This window comes from Salvelinus sp. IW2-2015, linkage group LG26 (assembly GCF_002910315.2).
Source record: "Salvelinus sp. IW2-2015 linkage group LG26, ASM291031v2, whole genome shotgun sequence".
Lineage (NCBI taxonomy): Eukaryota > Metazoa > Chordata > Actinopteri > Salmoniformes > Salmonidae > Salvelinus > Salvelinus sp. IW2-2015.
The window spans coordinates 33855372-33878677 of NC_036866.1; the positions used below are offsets into that span (position 1 = coordinate 33855372).

General features: G+C 47.4%; 1 protein-coding gene across 2 annotated transcripts in view; it reads left to right on the forward strand.

The window, feature by feature from the left end:
* LOC111953107 (protein BANP-like) overlaps positions 1 to 23306 on the forward strand; it is an 83906-nt gene that overhangs the window by 13778 nt on the left and 46822 nt on the right. Inside the window, exons 3-9 of one of the 2 annotated variants that reach the window (XM_023972206.2) lie at positions 2090 to 2178; positions 11327 to 11526; positions 11934 to 12035; positions 12267 to 12439; positions 17911 to 18150; positions 20253 to 20414; positions 21867 to 21997. In XM_023972206.2, the coding sequence (XP_023827974.1) occupies positions 2090 to 2178; positions 11327 to 11526; positions 11934 to 12035; positions 12267 to 12439; positions 17911 to 18150; positions 20253 to 20414; positions 21867 to 21997 (1097 nt within the window). The remainder of the gene's footprint in view (positions 1 to 2089; positions 2179 to 11326; positions 11527 to 11933; positions 12036 to 12266; positions 12440 to 17910; positions 18151 to 20252; positions 20415 to 21866; positions 21998 to 23306) is intronic. The other variant, XM_023972207.2, reaches the window with a different exon arrangement.

The window sequence follows — 23306 nt, forward strand, 5'->3', positions numbered from 1 at the left end:
GGTCAAACCAGATGGGATGGCGGATCGCTGCAGAATGCTGTGGTAGCCATCCTGATGAAGTGTACCTTGAATTCTAAATAAATCACTGACGGTGTCATCAGCAAAGCACCATCACACCTCCTCCTCCATGCTTCACGGTGGGAACCACACATGCAGAGATCATCTGTTCACCTACTCTGCATCTCACAAAGACACGGCGGTTTGAACCAAAAATCTCACATTTGGACTCATCAGACCAAAGGACAGATTTCCACCGGTCTAATGTCCATTGCTTGTGTTTCTTGGCCCAAGCAAGTGTTTTCTTCTTTTTGGTGTCCTTTAGTAGTGGTTTCTATGCAGCAATTTGACCATGAAGGCCTGATTCACACAGTGGTATCTGAATAGTTGATGTTGAGATGTGTCTGTTACTTGAACTCTGTGAAGCATTTATTTGGGCTGCAATCTGAGGTGCAGTTAACTCTAATGAATTTATTCTCTGCAGCAGAGGTAACTCTGGGTCTTCCTTTCCTGTGGCGGTCATCATGAGAGCCAGTTTCATCATAGCGCTTGATGGTTTTTGCAATTTTCCACATTGACTGACCGTCATGTCTTAAAGTAATGATGGACAGTCGTTTCTCTTTGCTTATTTGAACTGTTTTTGCCATAATATGGACTTAGTCTTTCACCAAATAGGGCTATCTTCTGTATACCACCCCTACCTTGTCACAACACAACTGATTGTCGCAAATGGATTAAGAAGGAAAGGAATTCCACAAATTAACTTTTAAGAAGGCACACTTGTTAATTGAAATGCATTCCAAGGGACTACCTCATGAAGCTGTTTGAGAGAAGGCCGAGGGTGTGCAAAGCTTTCATCAAGGCAAAGGATGGCTACTTTGATGAATCTGAAATATATTTTGATTTGTTTAACACTTTTTTGGTTACTTGATTTCATATGTTTTATTTCATAGTTTTGATGTATTCACGATTATTCTACAATGTAGAAAATAGTACAAATTAAGAAAAACCCTGGAATGAGTAGGTGTGTCCAAACCTTTGACTGGTACTGTATGTATTATGTTTATAAATGAAATATTGTCTAGGCTACTCGATAAATTTGACTTTACAGTTTTCAGACGTAGCCTACAAACGTCAATAGAAAAGGTGAACAGTCTGTTCAACCGTTAAACTGGGCTTCGGATCAGATTGTATAGAATGGTAGCCTATACAAACTTGTTGTAGGCCTATAAGCTATTTTGCGAGTATGAAACCATCACAGTCAGAAAAGGTGAGGAATTTATTCTGCAATGATCATGGAAATGAAATAAATAATTGGAAATAGATATGTAATTATTTTAGAATGCAAAGATAAAATAAGTCTACTTTTGCTCTTCTCACTAACCGCAAATTATCTTATTATATTTAGCTTCCTGTTTTTTTGTTATGAATATGTCAAGATATAGTTCCCATTTGCACAAGGCTACCATTAGAAACTGCGTACACATGGTCTAAAGGTGGCGGGAGGATAAGCACATTCTCACATCAAGTTCAGTTTTTATAAGGCCAATTAATGCGTGAACTGGCGCATGCATGTTTTGGGGAATATTTTGTGTTTGCACAATGTTTATAAACGAGGCCCCAGGTTTTTTTTTTTTATATATGATTTAACATAAGGGTAGAACAGGGCTGCCACACTTGCTCTATCTACCTTACCTGCTCTGTCTAGTCTGCCTCATTAGTTAATGTTGTCATATTTTCTTGCATAATTCAACAAATATGTCAATAGCAGGATACACTCGGATTAAAAATCTAAATCTATCTAAACATACTTTACATTGTTTGCGAGATCAAAGATAATATCACAATAATCCGTGTTCATTTTTGGAAGTAGCTTGGAAGTTCAAAATGAAAGCAATCAATCCAGTGAGATGTAAGTGACCGGTGGATTTTTGCACCCCTCAAACACAGGAAATAGATTGTTCAAAAAGACAAATCCTTAGGTGGGTGGGGTGGGGGGGCTGCTAGGGTACATTTGGATAAATCACTTTGAAAGAGCCATACCAGCAGCAACAGTGCATCTTTTTTTTTATGATTGTGTGTGATGTGTTAGATGTGTTGGAAAATCATGAAGATTCTGATGACAAGCCTGACAAGAAAAGGCCAAGGGTGGACAACAACACCCAGGATGCATCTCTAAAGGTAGGTTACTTGTGGACTACTTCGGGGGTATATTGGATATGATATGCAGTTCTAAGCTGAGTCAGTCATGTGAGCATGTCAGTTTGTTTGTCCTATGAAAATAAATAAAATTGCATTGATGTAGCGTTACGTTCCCAAACAAGAACTCCAAAAAACACTGCTCAACAGAAAAATGGAACAAACTAATGAGCCACTGACAACCAGTACAAAACAGGTGGAGTTTTAAAATGGGTTCTGAAAGGCATCTACGGGGGGTGCCTACAGTCTGGGTGCTGGCCAAGTAAGCTCAGGTAGGGTCTTAACACCCACCATGGACGCCTATGAGATTTGCCATATAACGGAGAAACAAAAAAGAAAAGAAAACCCACACCAGCTTCGGTTAGAAAGTGAAAATAAACATGGCGGAGGGATACATCCGAGGTGAGGATTTACAGATTTACTCCTGTGTACACCTGTATCACAGCTGTGGTCCGCCCCTACATATAGACCCTATGGCCGCGACACACATTCTCTTTCATTTTCTCAGCGGACGTCCGTATGGTTTGAGGTAAAAACTTTCTGAAGTTTGCTTGGTATGTCACTGGTAAGTGTAATATCTTGCGTGGAAGTATACTCACTGGCTGTTTGCAGCCTGGAGAAGCTGGCCACATGCCGAGCACCTCCTCTTGAGTGCTCCACTCGCTGCACGCGTTTGATCTGTATCTTCCGCCCCTGGTTTGTCGTACTTGTGTTTCGCTAGCGTTACACTACGACTCCGTGTGCATCCATTAGTATGGTGGCTCTTTCTGCCACAAACTAATTCACCTTACACAACTTGCCCACTGGCTTGTTCTATGTGTGTGTTGTAAATTGCTTTAACATGCTGCTCCCGATGCCATAGGTGCAGGTTTTCTGCTAATTACCCTGTGGGCTTTTTGTCTTGTTCTTTCCCCTGCAGAGTGTAAGAGTATCGCGGTGGGCTTTCCACTACGTTGAGACATTAACTTTGGAGTTCCTTAACAGAGTTACTCCATCATATGGTGCTGTTTTTACTGTTTGCATATTAAAACCAGCTAGGTAATATTGCAGTTGGCGTAAAACACAAACAAAAAAACAAATAAATCAAATCCATGACCTGGTTGCGTTTTTTTTGTCTGCCTGCTTTTCCCACACGGGTCTTCTCCGTTTTTTGCAGAGGTACTGGGTAATTTATCCCTCACCGGGTTCCTATTCCTCTAAGCGGGTCACGACATAGCTCTCCCAGGGCGTCGGACCCCTGCTCCGTGGTCTTGTTGGCTTGGCTGAGCTTATGGCTTCCCTTTGTGACAGGGGTGATGGTGGCATCCCCTCTGGGGATCCGCATACCTTGTGTATGTACTGCCTGGGCTTGAGCCACGCGGAGAGGTCAGTGGAGCGCGGTGTAGTGTGGGGTTCTCAGAACGCCTGCACCTGGCACGATTGGAGGCCATGCACGAGTGGGTCGGCCAGGCTCGGGCTCAGGCTGGGGACGAGCTCCCTCCCTCAGGAGTAGTGTACCAGCGAGCTGTTAGTCCCTCTCCTGGGCCCAGTATCCCTCCGAGGAAGCATGGCTGGAGCCACCGCAGGCATTGCCCATTTGCTGCCAGTCCTGGACAGGGGCAGGAGTCGGACCTCTGGCACCACCTTAAACGGAGGGCGCATGCCCTGCATCAAGAGGTTGATAGCTTCGATGGCGATGACAGCTGTTCCCTGTTGACCAGTGATAAGGCTGTTCCTGGGTGACGATGCTGGCACTGTTCACCCCCGTGAGTGGGGCTACAAGGCTGACAGGCCATCAGAAGCCGGCAGCAGGGCTTCATTGCCCCCAGCCTACTCGCTCTGATGTCCAGTGCAGTGGCTACCCAACTGGTGGACAGAGATGACTCTCCATCTGTCCCCATCTCTGCTGAGTTCTGCGAGGCCTTGCAGGAGAACTTGGCCTCTGCCAGGGGGCTCTTCCGACTCACAGCAAAGACTGGACCATGGAGTTATGTTACGAGTCACTCGGCCTCCGGGAGTACCCGACCATGGATGCCATGATAGCTGCCATGGTCCTCCCGGACCGGGAGATTATAGTGTGGAACCCGCGACTGAAGCCAGGACCCCCATCACCTCGTGCTGAGGGACGACAGCGGGGAGGGGCACAGCGTACGGTGGAGCAACAACCTGTCAACTGTCACCGCTATAGGGACATGCCTGGGGGATCCAGGCGCTCATGGTGCCAGAGGAGAGCCATGGCAGGACCCCTGACACACCCTTCCCCGGCCTCGGCCGCTTCTCCCGGTCTCAAAGGGCAAAGTGGGAGGAGAGTGTGGAGTCTCCCTGGGTGTTGTCCAAAATGCTTGAGGGGTACCAACTCCAATTCCGGTGCCGACCCCCGTCCTTCAGGGGCCTTCGTGTCACCATGGTGGCTGAAGGCTCCCGCAGGATCAAGACATCAGAACGGCTAGGTGGGTTCTACTCCACTTATTTTGTGGTCCCAAAAAGAGACGCAGGATTTTGACCGATTCTGGACCTCCGCAACCTCAATGGGTACTTGAAGGTACTGAGGTTGTACATGTTGTCCCCAGCTGCGTGTTGCAGGCCGTGTCCAGGGACCAGTGGTTTATGACGCTGGACCTGAGGGATGCGTACCTCAAGGTTCTTGTTCACCCAGCTCATTGGCAGTACCTCCGATTCACTTTCGAAGGGGCGGCTTATGAATTCATGGTTCTTCCCTTCGGTCTCTCCTTGGCATCCCGCACTTTCACAAAGTGCATGGACGCTGTCTCTGGCACCTCTCACGTCGAGAGGATTGTTGATCCTCAATTACCTGGACGATTGGCTGATTTGTGTCCCGACCAAGACCCAGGTCCTGTCAGACTGAGACATGCCCCTGACCCACATCGGTGGGCTGGGTATTATTGTAGTGGCGCAGTGGTCTAAGGCACTGCATCGCAGTGCTAGCTTTACCACTAGAGATCCTAGTTCAAGTCCAGGCTCTGTCGCAGCCGGCCGCGGCCGGGAGACCCATGGGGCACTGCAAAATTGGCCCAGCGTCGTCCGGGTTAGGGGAGGGTTTGGCCGGCAGGGGTGTTCTTGTCTCATCGCGCTCTAGTGACTCCTGTGGCGGGCCGGGCGCAATGCACGCTGACACGGTTGCCAGGTGTATGGTGTTTCCTCTGACACATTGGTGCGACTGGCTTCCGGGTTAAGCGGGCATTGTGTCAAGAAGCAGTGTGGCTCTCGACCTTCGCCTCTCCCAAGTCCGTACGGGAGTTGCAGCGATGAGACAAGACTGTAACTACCAATTGGATACCACAAAATTGGGGAGGAAAAGGGGTAAAAGTTTTTAAAAAGGTGGCCTTTGGCATGGAACTGGACTCAGTCCTCATGAGACCACGCCTGCCCACCAGAAGGGTTCAGGCGATCTTATCTTGTCTCGACCACTTTTGGCAGGGGCGGGTGGTATCCACCCTGACCTGCCATCGCCTGTTGGGCTTGCTGACGGCGGCCTCGTTGCTGATTCCCCTGGGCCTGCTCCATCTCCGGCCTCTTCAATGGTGGTTCAACTCCCACCGGCTGCACCCAAAGCGTCACCGCCAGCTGCAGGTGACCGCGCAGTTCCTCAGGGCATTGTTGAGGAGGCGCTGTCGCTCCTTTCTCTCAGGTGGGGTGGAGATGCTGAGGATGTGCCGCTAAGAGCTGGTCAGCACAAACGCCTCCCAGATTGGCTGGGGGGGTGTGACCAAGGGCAGGTCGGCAAGCGGCTGTAGGCTACCCCCTTGGAGCGGCAGGCACATCAACACACTAGAGCTCCGAGCTGTACAGCTGGCCCTGCGGTCTTTCCTTCCACATCTGAGGGGAAGACATTTCCTGGTGAGAACGGACAACACCACAGTGGTGGCTTGCATCAACCATCAGGGTGGACTGAGGTTCCACCGCCTCCATCTTATGGCACGGGAGCGCCTTCTCTGGGCTCAGGGACGTCTAGCGGCTCTACACACAGCGCACGTACATGGCATCCTGAATGTGGCAGCGGATATGCTCTCGAGGGAGGGCCCGCCACCTTGGGACTGGAGCCTACATCCCCAGGTGGTGCAGCACCTGTGGGGCAAGTTCAGGAGGGCGCAGGTGGACCAGTTTGCCTCCCTGGACAATGCATACTTCCCCTTGTGGTACACCATGTCGGAGCCACCAGGGCCTCTGGACTTGATGCTCTGGCTAATGATTGGCCAGGGCTGGAGCTTTACGCATTACCCCCTTTTCCCCTGATCCAGGCTGTGCTGGACAGGACCTGGATGGCGGAGCATCGTCTGCTAGTGGTGGCCACATACTGGCCCAGACGACTCTGGTTCAGCCTTCTCCTGTCCCTGTTGTCTGGGACACCTTGGCAACTGCCCCTGAGACCCGACCTGCTGTCTCGGGCCGGGGGAACTCTGTGGCATCCGAGACCGCACCGCCTCAGTCTGTGGGCTGCACCAATGGTCCATGTTAGGACTACAGGAGGGCGTAATGAAGACCATGCAGAGCGCAAAGGCACCGGCTACAACCGTGGCATACCACATTGTTCTACTTTTTGTGCACTGGTATTGAGGTTGTGCCCGAGTCATGTGGGGTGCAGTATGTCCTCCAGTACCTGCAGTCTCGCTTGGATGAGGGCTTGGCAGCCTTTACACTGAGAGGGTATTTGGCCGATACGTCTGCCTGCCATGTGGGGTGGATGGACAGACCAGTTGGGCACCATCCCTTGGTCTCTAGGTTTATGAAGGGGGTTCGTTGCCTGCGTCCAGCTAGGACCCGCTCAATGGCGAGCTGGGATCTGGATGTGGTCTTGGCTGCTTTGGCAAAGCTGTTGGAGTCTGCCTCACTGAAACACCTCACTATGAAGGTGGCTTTCTTGGTAGCGATTACTTCCATGAAGAGGGTGGGTGAGCTCCATGCTCTTTCGGTTCGTTCTTGAGTGCTACCAAATGGACCACGGTGGGAGGAGTATATCTCTCTGCCCCAACCCTTCATTCCTCCCAAAGGTTCTGTCAGACAGGCATGTGAACATCCCTTTTATTCTGTCTGCTTATGACCCACTGGCAGTGGCGGGGGAGTCTGCGGGCACTGGCTGCCTATGTGGAGCGGACACGGTCAGTGAGAACAACAGGCCAGCTCTTTGTCTGCTATGGTGAGAGAATCCTGGATGCTGGGCTATCAAAGCAGAGGCTCTCTCACTGGATCGTGACACGATTACGATAGCATACCGCCTTGCTGGCAGGCCAGTGCTGGGATCTGTGCTGGCTTATTCAACATGAGGTGTGGCTGCGTCCTGGGCTCTACTGAGAGGTGTACCCCTCGCTGATATCTGTGCTGCAGCCTGCTGGGCTTCCTCTTGCACCTTTGCTAGGTACTATCGGGTAAATGTGGCACCTCCCTCTGCGGTTGGTTCAGCAGTCCTGGGCGTCGCCTCCCCTTCTGGGGATGGTGCCGGGACCCCCCTTCCACATTGACGGCCCCTGCATCTCGATCCCGCGCTGGGACTTCGCTGCTGGCTGGCCAGGTACCTCTAGCACCGACAAAATCTGGTACGGGTATACCAATATATTGTAGTGATCCAATATAGTTAACTTCTTTGGGCTGCAATCCCGTTAACGGGATGATATGACAACAGCCAGTGAAAGTGCAGGGCGCCAAATTCAAAACAACAGAAATCTCATAATTAAAATTCCTCAGACATACATGTGTCTTATAGCATTTTAAAGGTAATCTTGTTGTTAATTCCACCAAAGAGTCCGATTTCAAATATGCTTTTCAGCGAAAGCACCACAAACGATTATGTTAGGTCACACCAAACCACAATAAGCACAGCCATTTTTCCAGCCAAAGATAGGAGTTACAAAAAGCACAAATAGAGATAAAATTAATCACTAACCTTTGATGATCTTCATCAGATGACACTCATAGGACATCATGTTACACAATAATGTATGTTTTGTTTGATAAAGTTCATATTTATATAAAAAAATCGGAGTTTACATTGGCGCGTTACATTCACTAGTTCCAAAAACATCCAGTGATTTTGCATAGCCACATCGATTCAACAGAAATACTCATCATAAATGTAGATGATAATACAAGTTATACACATGTAATTATAGATATACCTCTCCTTAATGCAACCGCTGTGTCAGATTTCAAAAAAACTTTACRGAAAAAGCAAACCATGCAATAATCTGAGACGGCGCTCAGAACAATAGTCAAATTAGCCGCATGTTGGAGTCAACAGAAACCAGAAATTACATGATAAATGTTTCCTTACCTTTGATCTTCATCAGAATGCACTCCCAGGAATCCCAGGTCCACAATAAATGTTTGTTTTGTTCGATAATGTCCGTTATTTATGTCCAAATACCTCCTTTTGTTAGGCGTTTGGTATACATATCCAAACGCTCGTTCTGGTTGAGCGTTACTTCGGGAAAAAACTTCAAAACGTTATATTACAGGTCGAAGAAACATTTCAAACTAAGTACAGAATCAATCATTAGGATGTTTTTATCAAACATCTTCAATAAAGTTCCAACCGGAGAATTCCTTTGTGTCTTGAGGAGGAACGGAACGCAAGTGGATATCATGTGGAATGCGTGTGACCAGAAAATGGCTGACTGCCAGACACCTGTTCATTCTGTTCTTATTCAGTCCCACAACACAGTAGAAGCCTCATTCAATTTTTTATAGACGGTTGACATCTAGTGGAAGCCCTAGGAAGTGCAACGTCATTCATATCTCAAGGGGATTTCAATGGGAACTGTGTTGAAAACCTACCAACCTCAGATTTCTCACTTCCTGTTTGGATTTCTCCTCAGGTTTTTGCTTGCCATATGAGTTCTGTTATACTCACAGACATCATTCAAACAGTTTTAGAAACTTCAGAGTGTTTTCTATCCAATACTATTAATAATATGCATATATTAGTTAAACTGGGACTGAGGAGCAGGCCGTTTACTCTGGGCACCTTTCATCCAAGCTACTCAATCTTGCCCCTGCAGCCATAAGAAGTTAAACATAACCAATGTTCCCTATGTAACCACGGTTATGTGAGCTATATGGATCACTCCAATCCTCTACGGTGCTAGAGGCACCTCAAAAAATTATGTAGAAGATGTGAGTTGCGGCCATTGGGTCTATATATAGGGCGGACCCCAGCCGTGACACAGGTGTACACTGGAGTAAATCTGTAAATCCTCACCTTGGATGTATCCCTCCGCTACGGAGTGAACCAATATATTGGAGTGATCCATACAGCTCACATAACCGTGGTTATATTTGTAACCGTCGTTGTGATGCCAGCTGCAGAGAAGTATTTGGATTACAATATTTTACTGCGGATGCGTTACAGGGGGTGTTGAATGGTAGTGTTCTGTCCTCCCAGGATGTCGGCCTGGGGTAGGATTAGATGGTGGTAAAGTAGTGCAATGGGGTGGTGTTTTTTAATGACGGTTAATAGTTGGTAGGGTTTTTTTCCCTTTTTTTCTCCATTTTCCCTTTTGTATCACCAAGACACTGCTCAAAAAAATAAAGGAACACTAAAATAACACATCCTAGATCTGAATGAATGAAATATTCTTATTAAATACTTTTTTCTTTACATAGTTGAGTGTGCTGACAACAAAATCACACAAAAATTATCAATGGAAATCAAATTGATCAACCCATGGAGGTCTGGATTGGAGCACACCAAAATTAAAGTGGAAAACCTCACTACAGGCTGATCCAACTTTGATGTAATGTCCTTAAAACAAGTCAAAATGAGGCTCAGTAGTGTGTGTGACCTCCACGTGCCTGTATGACCTCCCTACAACGCCTGGGCATGCTCCTGATGAGGTGGCGGATGGTCTCCTGAGGGATCTCCTCCCAGACCTGGACTAAAGCATCCGCCAACTCCTGGACAGTCTGTGGTGCAACGTGGCGTTGGTGGATGGAGCGAGACATGATGTCCCAGATGTGCTCAATTGGATTCAGGTCTGGGGAACGGGCGGGCCAGTCCATAGCATCAATCTTCCTCTTGCAGGACTGCTGACACACTCCAGCCACATGAGGTCTAGCATTGTCTTGCATTAGGAGAACCCAGGGCCAACCGCACCAGCATATGGTTTCACAAGGGGTCTGAGGATCTCATCTCGGTACCTAATGGCAGTCAGGCTACCTCTGGCGAGCACAGGAGGGCTGTGCGGCCCCCCAAAGAAATGCCACCCCACACCATGACTGACCCACCGCCAAACCGGGTCATGCTGGAGGATGTTGCAGGCAGCAGAACGTTCTCCACGGCGTCTCCAGACTCTGTCACATGTGCTCAGTGTGAACCTGCTTTTATCTGTGAAGAGCAAAGGGCGCCAGTGGCGAATTTGCCAATCTTGGTGTTCTCTGGCAAATGCCAACGTCCTGCACGGTGTTGGGCTGTAAGCACAACCCCCACCTGTGGACGTCGGGCCCTCATACCACCCTCATGGAGTCTGTTTCCGTTTGAGCAGACACATGCACATTTGTGGCCTGCTGGAGTCATTTTGCAGGGCTCTGGCAGTGCTCCTCCTGCTCCTCCTGCACAAAGGCGGAGTGAGCGGTCCTGCTGCTGGGTTGTTGCCCTTCCTCGCCTCCTCCACGTCTCCTGATGTACTGGCCTGTCTGGTCTGGTCACCACTGCAGAACCACTCCTTTATTGGGGTGTCTTGCTAATTGCTATAATTTCCACCTGTGTCTATTCCATTTGCACAACAGCATGTGAAATGTATTGTCAAGGCAGTGTTGCTTCCTAAGTGGACAGTTTGATTTCACAGAAGTGTGATTGACTTGGAGTTACATTGTGTTGTTTAAGTGTTCCCTTTATTTTTTTGAGCAGTGTATAATAGATTGTACAGAAGGTGGTGGCATGCAGCTTTAACTTTTGTTTGCGGACCGCCATAATACTATAGAAGAAGAACGAAAACCGAAGATTGTTAGAATAGGTCTACTGTAGTGCTTAGTCTCTAAGCTCATTGTAAAGAAGGGCACTTACTTCATCCACCACCAATGTGTAACATGCATTTACACGCACGCACGCACGCATGCAAGCACGCACGCACGCACACACACACACACACACACAATTCACTTTCTCTCACTCTCACTCTTTACCTCTTCTGCTCTCCAGACCTTGTTGTACTCCATCAGCCAAACGATCTGCCAGCGTCTGGACAACATGGAGGCCAAGTTGCAGCTGGTAGAGGTGACGTGCCGGACCCTGGAGAAGAAGCTGGATGCCGTGGTCAACAAGAACCAGGCACCCATCCAGGTCCCTATGGTGGCCGGCTCCCCTCTAGGGGCCACCCAGACCTGGAACAAAGTGCGCTGGTGAGTTGAAGTGTGGACCCGGGTCTATTTTCATAAAGGTATATCGTAGCAGGCCATTTTGCCACGACAAACAAAAATGAGAGTTTCTTATTGGACATGTTCAGGTAGTCTTTTCTGTCTCAGTCTGTTTTCTTCTGGTGCCTAATGAATACAACCTGGTTAGGACTGGGGCTCATGATGGGATAAAATTCTGGGACTGGTCAGGGTGAGATGAGGACTTGGAGACAAAGGGTGATACACTGGAGGATGTTGACACTGGTTGACATGTACTTTATGAGGGGTGAGGGAGTACTCATTCCCTTACAAGTGAGTGCTTAAGTAGAATGCGCCTTTTCCCATGAACACAATTTGACACTGGAGCCTGTTGAGGTATTTGACACAGAAGAATTCCCCGTCTGCCCCTGCAGTGTTGTTCCACAGACCAATGTGATAGTGAGCCAAGACCGACCGAAGGGTCAGGAGGAGTCAGTAACTCGAGGGGCAGATTCACTGGAGAACCTCCTTAGCAAGTGAGTGACTGACACCTGTTTTTTTAGAATCGTATATAGAACAAATAATGTTGTGCATGAAACTGTGATCTAAAGTCTGATCTACACAGAACCGGCGTAACACAGTGGTCCTATGAAACCTGCAGAGTTTAGTGACTCAAACAGAACACAGTGGAACGCAGTTTGGCTCGGCCCATGGGTCCCTGTGTTGATACCTCGCTCTAACTAAGCCTCTGTGTTTTGTTCCATCAGCACAGTGGGCGGGCGGAGGCAGAATACGTTCCTGGTGAAGGTGCCGGCGCCGGAGGACAGCCAGGAGGAACAGGAGAGCGGTTCAGAGGCCAGCGACTCGGTGTCCAACAGTGGCCAGGCCAACAACTCCCAGAGCACCCAGAACGTCACCCTCATCACCCTCAACTCCGAGGGTACGACCCTGTCGGAGCGTGCACAAGTGATACATGCATGCACATACACAAACCTTCACAGAAAACCATAAACATGCACGCACAGAGAAACGCAGAAACACAGATACCACACACACAACACCACACACAACACACACACACACACACGCCACACACACACACACACACACACACACCCACACAACACACACAACACACACACACAACACCACCAACGTCCCAACATGTTTGAAGTGTGCATTGTAAGAAACCAGCCAGCATTGATCTCAATTCTCCCTGTCCCCATTTGTGAATCCCGGACTGAAGTTTCTTAGTATAGACAGATACCATAAACACATTTAACCCCAAATGCAGCTGGAATTTAGATTTGTGACGTGGAATATAGTTCGCCTAGCACTTCTTAACGCCCAATTGACTAACCACCTGTGTTCGTGATATAATGGTGCTTGTGTTGACGTTTCAGTTCTGTATCGATTCCCAGCGTAGACATCCCTGTTGTAGCTAGTGTCTCCAAAGACGTTTTTAAGTCTTTGATGGTCTCACTTGTCGAGTCAGGGCTTCCCAGTGGTCCTGACACGCCTGAGGAAGGAAATGTTTTTCTGATTGAGCAAAGTTCTCTCACTCTGCAGCTCATGCTGTTGTTTTGTTGTTTGGGCTGTTTTGATGGTTTCGGAAGTTTCCTGCGTGAGCGTTCAAAGACGTTCCATGCATGCAATGTCATTTATTTGCGCTGCAAGTTTCCATGCACGGTGCTTGTCGGTGTTAGCCGGAGGCTACCATGTGGTTTTTCAAAAAGGTGTTGGCGTGTGCAAGATCCTTTCAACTTTTATTATTTCATTTTATTTGAACCAGTAAGTCAGTTAAGAACAAATCTCCACACCTCTCAAAAAGCTTGGGGTCACCTAAAAATGTCATTGTTTTTGAAAGAAAAGCAAAAAAATTGTCCATTAAATAACATCAAATTGATCATAAATACACTGTAACATTGTTAATGTTGTAAATGACTATTGTAGCAGGAAAGGCTGATTTTTTATGGAATATCTACGTAGGCGTACAGAGGCCTATTATCTTCACAATCACTGTGTTCCAATGGCACATTGTGTTAGCTAATCCAAGTTTATAATTTTAAAAGGCTAATTGATCATTAGAAAACCCTTTTGCAATTATGTTAGCACAGCTGAAAACAGTCGTGCTGATTTAAAGAAGCAATAAAACTGGCCTTCTTTAGACTAGTTGAGTATCTGGTGCATCAGCATTTGTGGGTTTGATTACTGTCTCAAAATGTCCAGAAACAAAGACTTTCTTTTGAAACTCGTCAGTCTATTCTTGTTCTGAGAAATGGAGGCTATTCCATGCAAGACACTACCAAGAAACTGAAGATCTCGTACAACACTGGACTAATCCCTTCACAGAACAGTGCAAACTGGCCCTAACCAGAATAGAAAGAGGAGTGGGAGGTTCCGGCGCACAACTGAGCAAGAGGACAAGTACATTAGAGTGTCTAGTTTGAGAAACACACACCTCAGAAGTCCTCAACTGGCAGCTTCATTAAATAGTTCCCGCCAAACACCAGTCTCAACGTCAACAGTGAAGAGGCGACTCCGGGATGCTGGCCTTCTAGGCAGAGTTGCAAAGAAAAAGCTTGACAGACGCCATCTGTCAAGCATGGTGGAGGCAATGTGATGGTCTGGGGGTGCTTTGGTGCTGGTAAAGTGGGAGATTTGTACAGAGTAAAAGGGATCTTGAAGAAGGAAGGCTATCACTCCATTTTGCAACGCCATGCCATACCCTGTGGACGGCTCTTAATTTCAGCCAATTTCCTCCTACAACAGGACAATGACCCAAAGCACAGCTCCAAACTATGCAATAACTATTTAGGGAAGAAGCAGTCAGCTGGTATTCTGTCTATAATGGAGTGGCCAGCACGGTCACTGGATCTCAACCCTATTAAGCTGTTGTGGGAGCAGCTTGACCGTATGGTAAGAAGTGCCCATCAAGCCAATCCAACTTGTGGGAGGTGCTTCAGGAAGCATGGGGTGAAATCTCTTCAGATTACCTCAACAAATTGACAACCAGAATGCCAAAGGTCTGCAAGGCTGTAATTGCTGCAAATGGAGGATTCTTTGACGAAAGCAAAGTTTGAAGGACCATTATTATTATTTCAATTAAAAATAATTATTTATAACCTTGTCAACATCTTGACTATTTCCTATTCATTTTGCAACTCATTCCATGTATGTTATCATGGAAAACAAGGACATATCTAGGTGACCCCAAACTTTTGAACAGTAGTGTATATACACTGAGTGTACAAAACATTAAGAACACCTTCCTAATATTGAGTTGCACCCCCCATTTATCCCACATAAAATCCCCAATTCATCGGGGCATGGACTCTACAAGGTGTCAATTGCTTTCCACAGGAATGTTGGCCCATGTTGACTGCAATGCTTCAACAGTTGTGTCAAGGTGGCTGGATGTCCTTTGGGTGGTGGACCATTCTTGATACCCTGATGAAGACAGCTTGTCTGTCGAAACGTTGGACATAAATATTTTTGCATCTGAGCTCCTAGAGTGTGTGGCTCTGCTTAATTTTTTAAAGTGTTACACTCCGCTATCCAGCACCTTGCCTAAATAGGTGTGGACCATTCTTGATACACACGGGAAACTATTAAGTGTAAAAAACCTAGCAGTGTTGCATTTCTTGACACAAACCGGTGTGCATAGGCACCTACTACCATACCCTGTTCAAAGGCTCTTAAATCTTGTCTTGCCCATTCACCCTCTGAATGGCACAACTATACAATCCATGTCTCAATTGTCTCAAAATCACTCTTTAACCTGTCTCCTCCCCTTCCTCTACACTGATTTTGACGTGGATTTAACAGATGACGTTAATAAGGGATCATGGCGTTCACCTGGTCAGTCCATGTCATGGAAAGAGCATAATATTTTTTTACACTCTGTGTAGATAGATATAGCTATCCCATAGGAAGTGTGTTCCTTGTTGCACTCTGTAATGCCCCAGGGAGATTCCTATTGTTAGAGAATGTCACAACACCCATAATAACCTGTAGAACTGAGTGTTGGCGTACTCCTGATGCTCTCCACAAGGCTGTGCTGTGGTATCAGCAGTAGCAGAGATAGTGGAGGTCTAGGTTTATTATAATAATTTTTTTATATATTTAAATTTTTTACCAAGTATGTATTTGCGTTGTCATATTTTTGTTAGGGGGGTTACACGTACATTATTGATGTCAATTTACACTTAATTTATACCTCCATGTATCTATCTGTAGGCTGCCACAAAATACATTCATACAGAGAAAGGATCATATTGATCACACAGGATCACACAGAAAAGAGAAACAAAACGTGGTGTAGGCCTACCTGTGAAGTATTTTTTATCTCTGTGTGTTTGCTTATGTGCATGTGTGTTACTGTGTCTATATATAGTGTAGACATCAGAATATATATTAATTAAAACATTTAGCCAAGTCCTTGACAGCAGCTACTCTTCCTGGGGCCCTGCAACACTAAGGCACTTATATGCAATTAAAAATATTGCATGACATTTCATAACATTTTCTACAACACATTGTGTTCCCTCAGGCCACTACTCTACTACCACGTGTATATACAAAATTAATGTGTACGTGTGTGTAGAGTGCGTGTCTTATCATGTGTAAGCGTGTGCCTGTGTCTCTTCATGGTCATTGCTGTTCCATAAGGTGTATTTGTACTGCTTGCATCAGTTACCTGATGAGGAATAGAGTTCCATGTAGTCATGTCTCTATATAGTGCTGTGCGCCTCCCAAAGTCTGTTCTTGACTTTGGTTGTGAAGAGACCTCTGGTGGCATGTCTTGTGGGGTCTGCATGGGTGTCTGATCTGTGTGCTAGTAGTTTAAATAGACACCTCGATGCATTCCGCATGTCAACACTTCTTACAAAAAACAAGTAGTGATGAAGTCAATCTCTCCTCCACTTTGAGCCATGAGAGATTTACATGCACTTTATTAATATTAGCTCTCCGTGTACATTTTAAGGGCCAGCTGTGCTGCCCTGTTCTGAGCCAATTGTAATCTCTCTTTGTGGCACCTGACCACAGGACTGAACATTAGTCCAGGTGCGACAAAACTAGGACCTGCCTTGTTGATAGTGTTGTTAAGAAGGCAGAGCAGCGGTTTACTGTTATGTGGACACCTGCTCGACCAACATCTCATTCCAAAATCATGGACATTAATATGGAGTTGGTCCCCCCCCTTTGCTGCTATAACAGCCTCCACTCTTCTGAGAAGGCTTTCCACTAAATGTTGGAACATTTCTGCAGGGACTTGCTTCCATTCAGCCACGAGCATTAGTGAGGTTGGGCACTGATGTTGGGCGATTAGGCTTGGCTTGCAGTCGGCGTTCCAATTCATCCCAAAGGTGTTCGATGGGGTTAAGGTCAGGGCTCTGTGCAGGCCAGTCCAGTTCTTCCACACCGATCTCAACAAACCATTTCTGTATGGACCTGGCTTCGTGAAAGGGGGCATTGTCATGCTGAAATGGGGAAGGGCCGTCCCCAAACTGTTGCCACAAAGTTGGAGGCACATAATCGTCTAGAATGTCATTGTATGTTTTAGCGTAAAATGGTCCCAGACAATTATTCCTCCTCCACCAAACTTTACAGTTGGCACTATGCATTGGGGCAGGTGGTGTGTTCTCCTGGCATCCACCAAACCCAGATTAATCTGTTGGACTGCAAAATGGTGGAGCGTAATTCATCACTCCAGAGAACTCGTTTCCACTGCTCCAGAGTCCAATGGCGGTGAGCTTTACACCACTCCAGCCGACGCTTGGCATTGCGCATGGTGATCTTAGGCTTGTGTGCGGCTGCTTGGCCATGGAAAGCCATTTCATGAAGCTCCCAACGAACAGTTCTTGTGCTGACGTTCGTTCCAGAGGCAGTTTGGGACTCGGTAGTGAGTGTTGCAACCGAGGACAGACAATTTTTACGCACTTCAGGACTCGGCGTTCCCGTTCTGGGAGCTTGTGTGGCCTAACACTTTGCGGCTGAACTGTTGTTGGTCCTAGACGTTTCCACTTCACAATAACAGCACTAATAGTTGACCGGGGCAGCTCTAACAGGGCAGACATTTGATGAACTGACTTGTTGGAAGGTGTCATCCTATGACTGTGCCACATTGAAAGTCACTGAGCTCTTCAGTAAGGCCATTCTACTGCCAATGTTTGTCTATGGAGATTGCATGGCGGTGTGCTCGATTTGTATATACCTGTCAGCAACGGGTGTGGCTGAAATAGCCGAATCCACTAATTTGAATGGGTGTCCACATACTTTAATTTATATAGTTTTGGGGGTTATACCGAGTAGTCTTTGGGGGTTATACGCAGAGTAGTTTTGGGGGTTATACCTTTTATCACTGCACCCACCCACCCACTTAACTCCCCCTTTCACCTCTCTTTATAGACGACTACCCAGCAGGTACGTGGCTTGGCGACGAGAACAATGCAGAGATGCGTGTGCGCTGCCCAGTGTTGCCGGGCGACATGCTCCACCTCAGCACCAACTGCCGCACGGCGGAGAAGATGGCGCTGACACTGCTGGACTACCTTTTCCACCGCGAAGTGCAGGCCATGTCCAACCTGTCAGGACAGGGCAAGCATGGCAAGAAGCAGCTGGACCCGCTCATGATCTACGGCATACGCTGTGAGTCACGCACACCAACCCACTCACTCACACACACTTGACATGGCACCAGCTGCCAGTGACTATTTGATCAATCTTTCCCCATAGATGTATCATAGGCAGGGCTCAATCCCTTCACCCTCTAGCACTTAGGTTACCCTTTGACCCTGTCATCAACCACTTGTCACAACAGCCACACCCTCAACTCCAAATGCTCCTGTGTTACCTGTTAAGATAGCACTGACCCATGTTGTAGTGTTGCTCCAGTTCCATCCAGTGAGACCTGAATCTCTCTGCATTCCCCAGGCAGGTTAGAACAACACATGCATTCATGCGTAACACATTTTACAACATACCAAACTCCAATTGACAAGCACATGTAGGTCGGAGTGTTCATGATGGGGCCGTAGCTAATGCGCTGACCCCTTTCATTCCTAATTAAGCTTAAATGGGTAATGAGGGAAGCTGGAGGGGAGCCAGGGGAGGGGAGCCAGGGGAGGCTGGCTGTGGTAGAGGAGTATTTATTGGGAGTAGTCGTGTGTGTGTGTGTGGTGAGGGATTTGGACTCTGTCTCCCCACATCTATTACTGTCTGTTGATCGCAGGTGCCGTGCAGGAGTGGCGGAGTGTGTTGGTGTGTGTGCACTTGTGTGATGCAGGTGTTTTGTGTTTGGCTTTGTGTAATTCAGATGTGTGTTTATGCAATTCAGGTATGGTGTGGATGAATACCTTTGTGTGTGTGTACCTGTGTGTGTACCTGTGTGTGGAGACAGATTTGGGCTGACACTGAGGTATGTGGGGGCTGGGGCAGGGCCAGGTGACTCACTCACAGTAGGCAGGTTTCCATTGACCCGGGTTTATTTGGCAAAAGCAATGACACAAAAAAATTGTTGCATGTCCAATGGAAATATATATATATATATATATATATATAGCAGAAATGTTCGAAAGATCGACAACATTTTGTATCTGTTCGACAGGTTAATTTTTCTGTCGACAAACTTTCTTTATTGCGATAAACTATGATGTAAACAGTTTTTTTTCCTAATAAATGATGATTGCCAAATCATTTTGAAGGTACACATGGCACATAATGTCACCCCGTAACTATAATGCTCCACCCAACATTTAATTTTAAATGCCCAATACTATTTTTCTTACTATAAAAATGTTTACCCATAACTGAATTGCTTTTCTGTTTGGCTGGCAAGTTTAACCATCCAATTATTTCAGATGTACAGGAGTGCAAGTGTCACCAATGCACAGACCGTGGTGATACTTTGGCGCATAAGAATTGTTAGAATATGGCAAATATAAATTATTGCGTTCTATCGATGCTGTCTTTCACGGGCTACCTGAGACCTGAAACAGCTAGGTGGAAGGGCATGCAGGCAGTTGCCAATGTATTAATACGCAATTTGCCTAAATGGGTAAACACTTCAACCACTACATTTCTATTCGACACTAGGTTTTTCTACAAAATGTTTTGTTGGTGTGACGTCATTACGTTCAGCTGTTTTTATTGACACGATGGTTCATGGGAACATAGCTACTCCTCTGCCTGCCTGTCCAACTGGGACTGGTGAGGGAGCACCTGCCTTTCGTGCCTGTACACGACTGTCAGGCGTTTTGTGTGTTGGTGTGTGCGTGCTAGAGGCTAACCCCCACACCCCCTTCCCCCTCCTCGTGTCTCAACTCTTCCCCTCGGGTGATAGCAGCCTCGTTAATCGGGGTAGAAAGAAGCTGTCAACTCTTCCGTCTCACCCTCAAACCAGCTGCTAACATAACCGCACCCTCTCACATGTTATATATCCACCTACATGGTCCCCAGTGTCGGAGATTGGGATGATATGAGTACTAGCAGTGGTACCTGACCACCTGTACCTTGACCACCAGATTTAGAATCTAGCTAGAGTTTTCAGTGCTTCTGACATTTTCACAGTTCAGGCAGAGTTGCATTGTTAGTGGGACAAGGTTGCACTGTACAAACTACACACACAGACTTGGCATGAACCGCTCTCCATCTTAAGCAATTATTATGACCATTTCTACCTTGTCATGGTGAGTTAACCATCTTAAACTGAAGTCATCCTAACATGTGCCCTCGGTCCTTGTTCCCTTCAGGTCACCTGTTCTATAAGTTTGGCATCACTGAGTCGGACTGGTACCGGATCAAGCAGAGCATCGACTCCAAGTGTCGCACGGCATGGAGACGCAAGCAGCGCGGCCAGAGTCTGGCGGTCAAGAGCTTCTCCAGACGCAGCGCCAACGCACCGGGCAGCTCAGGTAGTCATGATACCTGGGGTCATTACACACACACACACACACACACACACACACACACACACACACAAAACCACACACACACCAACACACACACACACACACACACACACACACACACACACACACACACACACACACACACACACACACACACACACACACACACACACACACACTTTATAGTAAAACTAGTCTTTCCTCTCACTTATGTAAGTGTTGGTGTATAAGGAACCCAGTGAGTAGTGCAGATGCAGAGTGTAGCAGATGGTTCTAATCTTCACAACACAACAACGCCTCCTGTCCTCCCCTCCCTGTGATCCATCACCTCTCACCCCTGACCAGAGAGAGTGGGACAGCAGGGGAAACCCAAATATCCTGTGAGCCCACACAAGGGGTGTACAGTCACAGCCCGCTCTTTTCCCAGGCCACGCACCCATGCACCCTGCAGAGCACGTTCTCTCACACTCCCCTTAATAAAACTGCTTCGACATTTAAACTAACTTTAAACAGTTATTTGTTAATGAATGTAGAGCGAGGGCTAACACCAAAAGTACAGTCTCCACAAGCCACCAGGCTCTCGCCTCACTGCCAATGGCTGGGCTGGGGCTTATTTACATACATACAGTTCATGGTCTGTGTCCCAGATGGCACCCTATTCACTATATAGTGCACTACTTTTGATCAAGGCCCATAGGGCTCTGGTCATATGTAGCACACTATATAGGATTAAGGGTGCCATTTGAGAGACACCCGTGGTCATGCTGAAGGTGGGAAGATGGACCTCTTACTGGCAGGAAATACAACACATAGCTATGATAGGAGCTGTACCAGTCAGATGTCTGTGCCTCGTGTTTTATATACCATGATAATATTATTTTGAGAATGAGTCATTTAGGCCTGCTTTGTCCCTTTTATGATCAGTGTGGTGGGATGTAGGCCTACATCAATCTAGCAACAAAACCCCATATTCTCATAGCTAGCACGCACGCACCAGTGTAAACTAATCACACACACCAAGCACACACACCCCCAATGAGATAATAGATGGAGCTATAGTGGGCTGATGGGGGACGTGGGTGTGATAGTGGTGGGTGTTTAGACTGAGGCCGGGGGGTTTGTGTTTGGCCGCTGGGTCATGAGTCTGTTTGGACTGCTAGCTTGAGAGTCCTTGTTGTGTATTTAGACATGATTGATACAGTATAAACACACACCATCATCCAGCAGATGGCCTGAGCTGTTGCCAAGTATTCCTCCAGAGGTGAATGGGCTTTTATTTCAGTTTGCTATCCCCCCCTTTCCACATAATGGATCTGGGGGAGTCGGTCAATAATCTGGTCCTAGATCTGTGTCTGAGCTGGGTAGCTTCTATCCGGAGTATACCTTACTGTTGTTAACTCTATTGCATTACACTAGTGCTTCATCCTGCCCTGTGCTAATGCCCTTCCTCCCCAGAGGGTGGCGCTGTGGCGGAGGTGGCTCACATGGAGGGGGTGACCCAGCAGACTCTACACTACACCCTGGCCAACCAGGCCGTCCAACAGGTCCAGATCCACCGCATAGGAGAGGACGGACAGGTCCAAGTGGTGAGTGTCACAGTCTCCTCTCCAACCTGCCCTACAGCCCTGATTTATTTTGGTTGATCTTTCATCCTCTTTTACTTCTCTCTCATTCTCTTACCTGCCCTGTTTCTCTCTCTGGCTTACTCCCTGTCTTCTATTTCTCTCGGTCGTTCTTTTTACCCTCTTTTTTCTTTTGCGCTCCCCATTTCTCTACCTTTGGTCTCAGTTCTTCTCTTCACAAACCCCTGCGCGCACACAACTTAGCATGATGGCTAGGAAAAACTCACTAGAAAGGCAGGAACCTAGGAAGAACCAAGGCCAGTCCTCTTCTGGCTGTGCCGGGTGGAGATTATAACAGTACATGGCCAAGATGTTCATAAATGACCAGCAGGGTCAAATAATAATAATCACAGTGGTTGTAGAGGGTGCAACATGTCAGCACTTCAGGAGTAAATGTCAGTAGGCTTTTCATAGCCGATCACTCAGAGTTAGAGACAGCAGGTGCGGTAGAGAGTGAGTCCAAAACAGCAGGTCCAGGACAAGGTAGCACGTCCAGTGAACAGGTCAGGGTTCCATAGCCGCAGGCAGAACAGTTGAAACTGGAGCAGTAGCATGACCACGTGGACTGGGGACAGCAAGGAGTCATTAGGCCAGGTAGTCCTGAGGCATGGTCTTGGGGTGTGTGTGAGAGAGAGAGACTCCCCCCAGATATAACAGACTGACCCTATCCCCCGACACATTAACTATTGCAGCATACTTACTGGAGGCTGAGACCGGAGGGGTCAGGAGACACTGGCACCGTCCGATGATACCCCCGGACAGCACCAACCAGGCAGAATATAACCCCACCCACTTTGCCAAAGTACAGCCCCCACACCACTAGAGGGATATCTTCAACCACCAACCTACCATCCTGAGACAAGGCCGAGTACAGCCCACGAAGATCTCCCCTGCGGCACGAACCCGAGGGGGGGCGCCAACCCGGACAGGAAGATCACATCAGTGACTCAACCCACTCAAGTGACGCACCCCTCCTAGGGACGGCATGGAAGAGCACCAGTAAGCCAGTGACTCAGCCCCTGTAATAGGGTTAGAGGCAGAGAATCCCAGTGGAGAGAGGGGAGCAGGTCAGGCAGAGACAGCAAGGGAAACAGTAGGTATGTACGGCAGGACCAAATCAGAAAGATGGGTGGGAGCAAGCCCACGTAATGCTTTGTAGGTCAGCAGTAAAACCTTGAAATCAGCACTAGCTTTAACAGGAAGCCAGTGTAGAGAGGCTAACACTGAAGTAATATGATCCAATTTTTTGGTTCTAGTCAAGATTCTAGCAGCT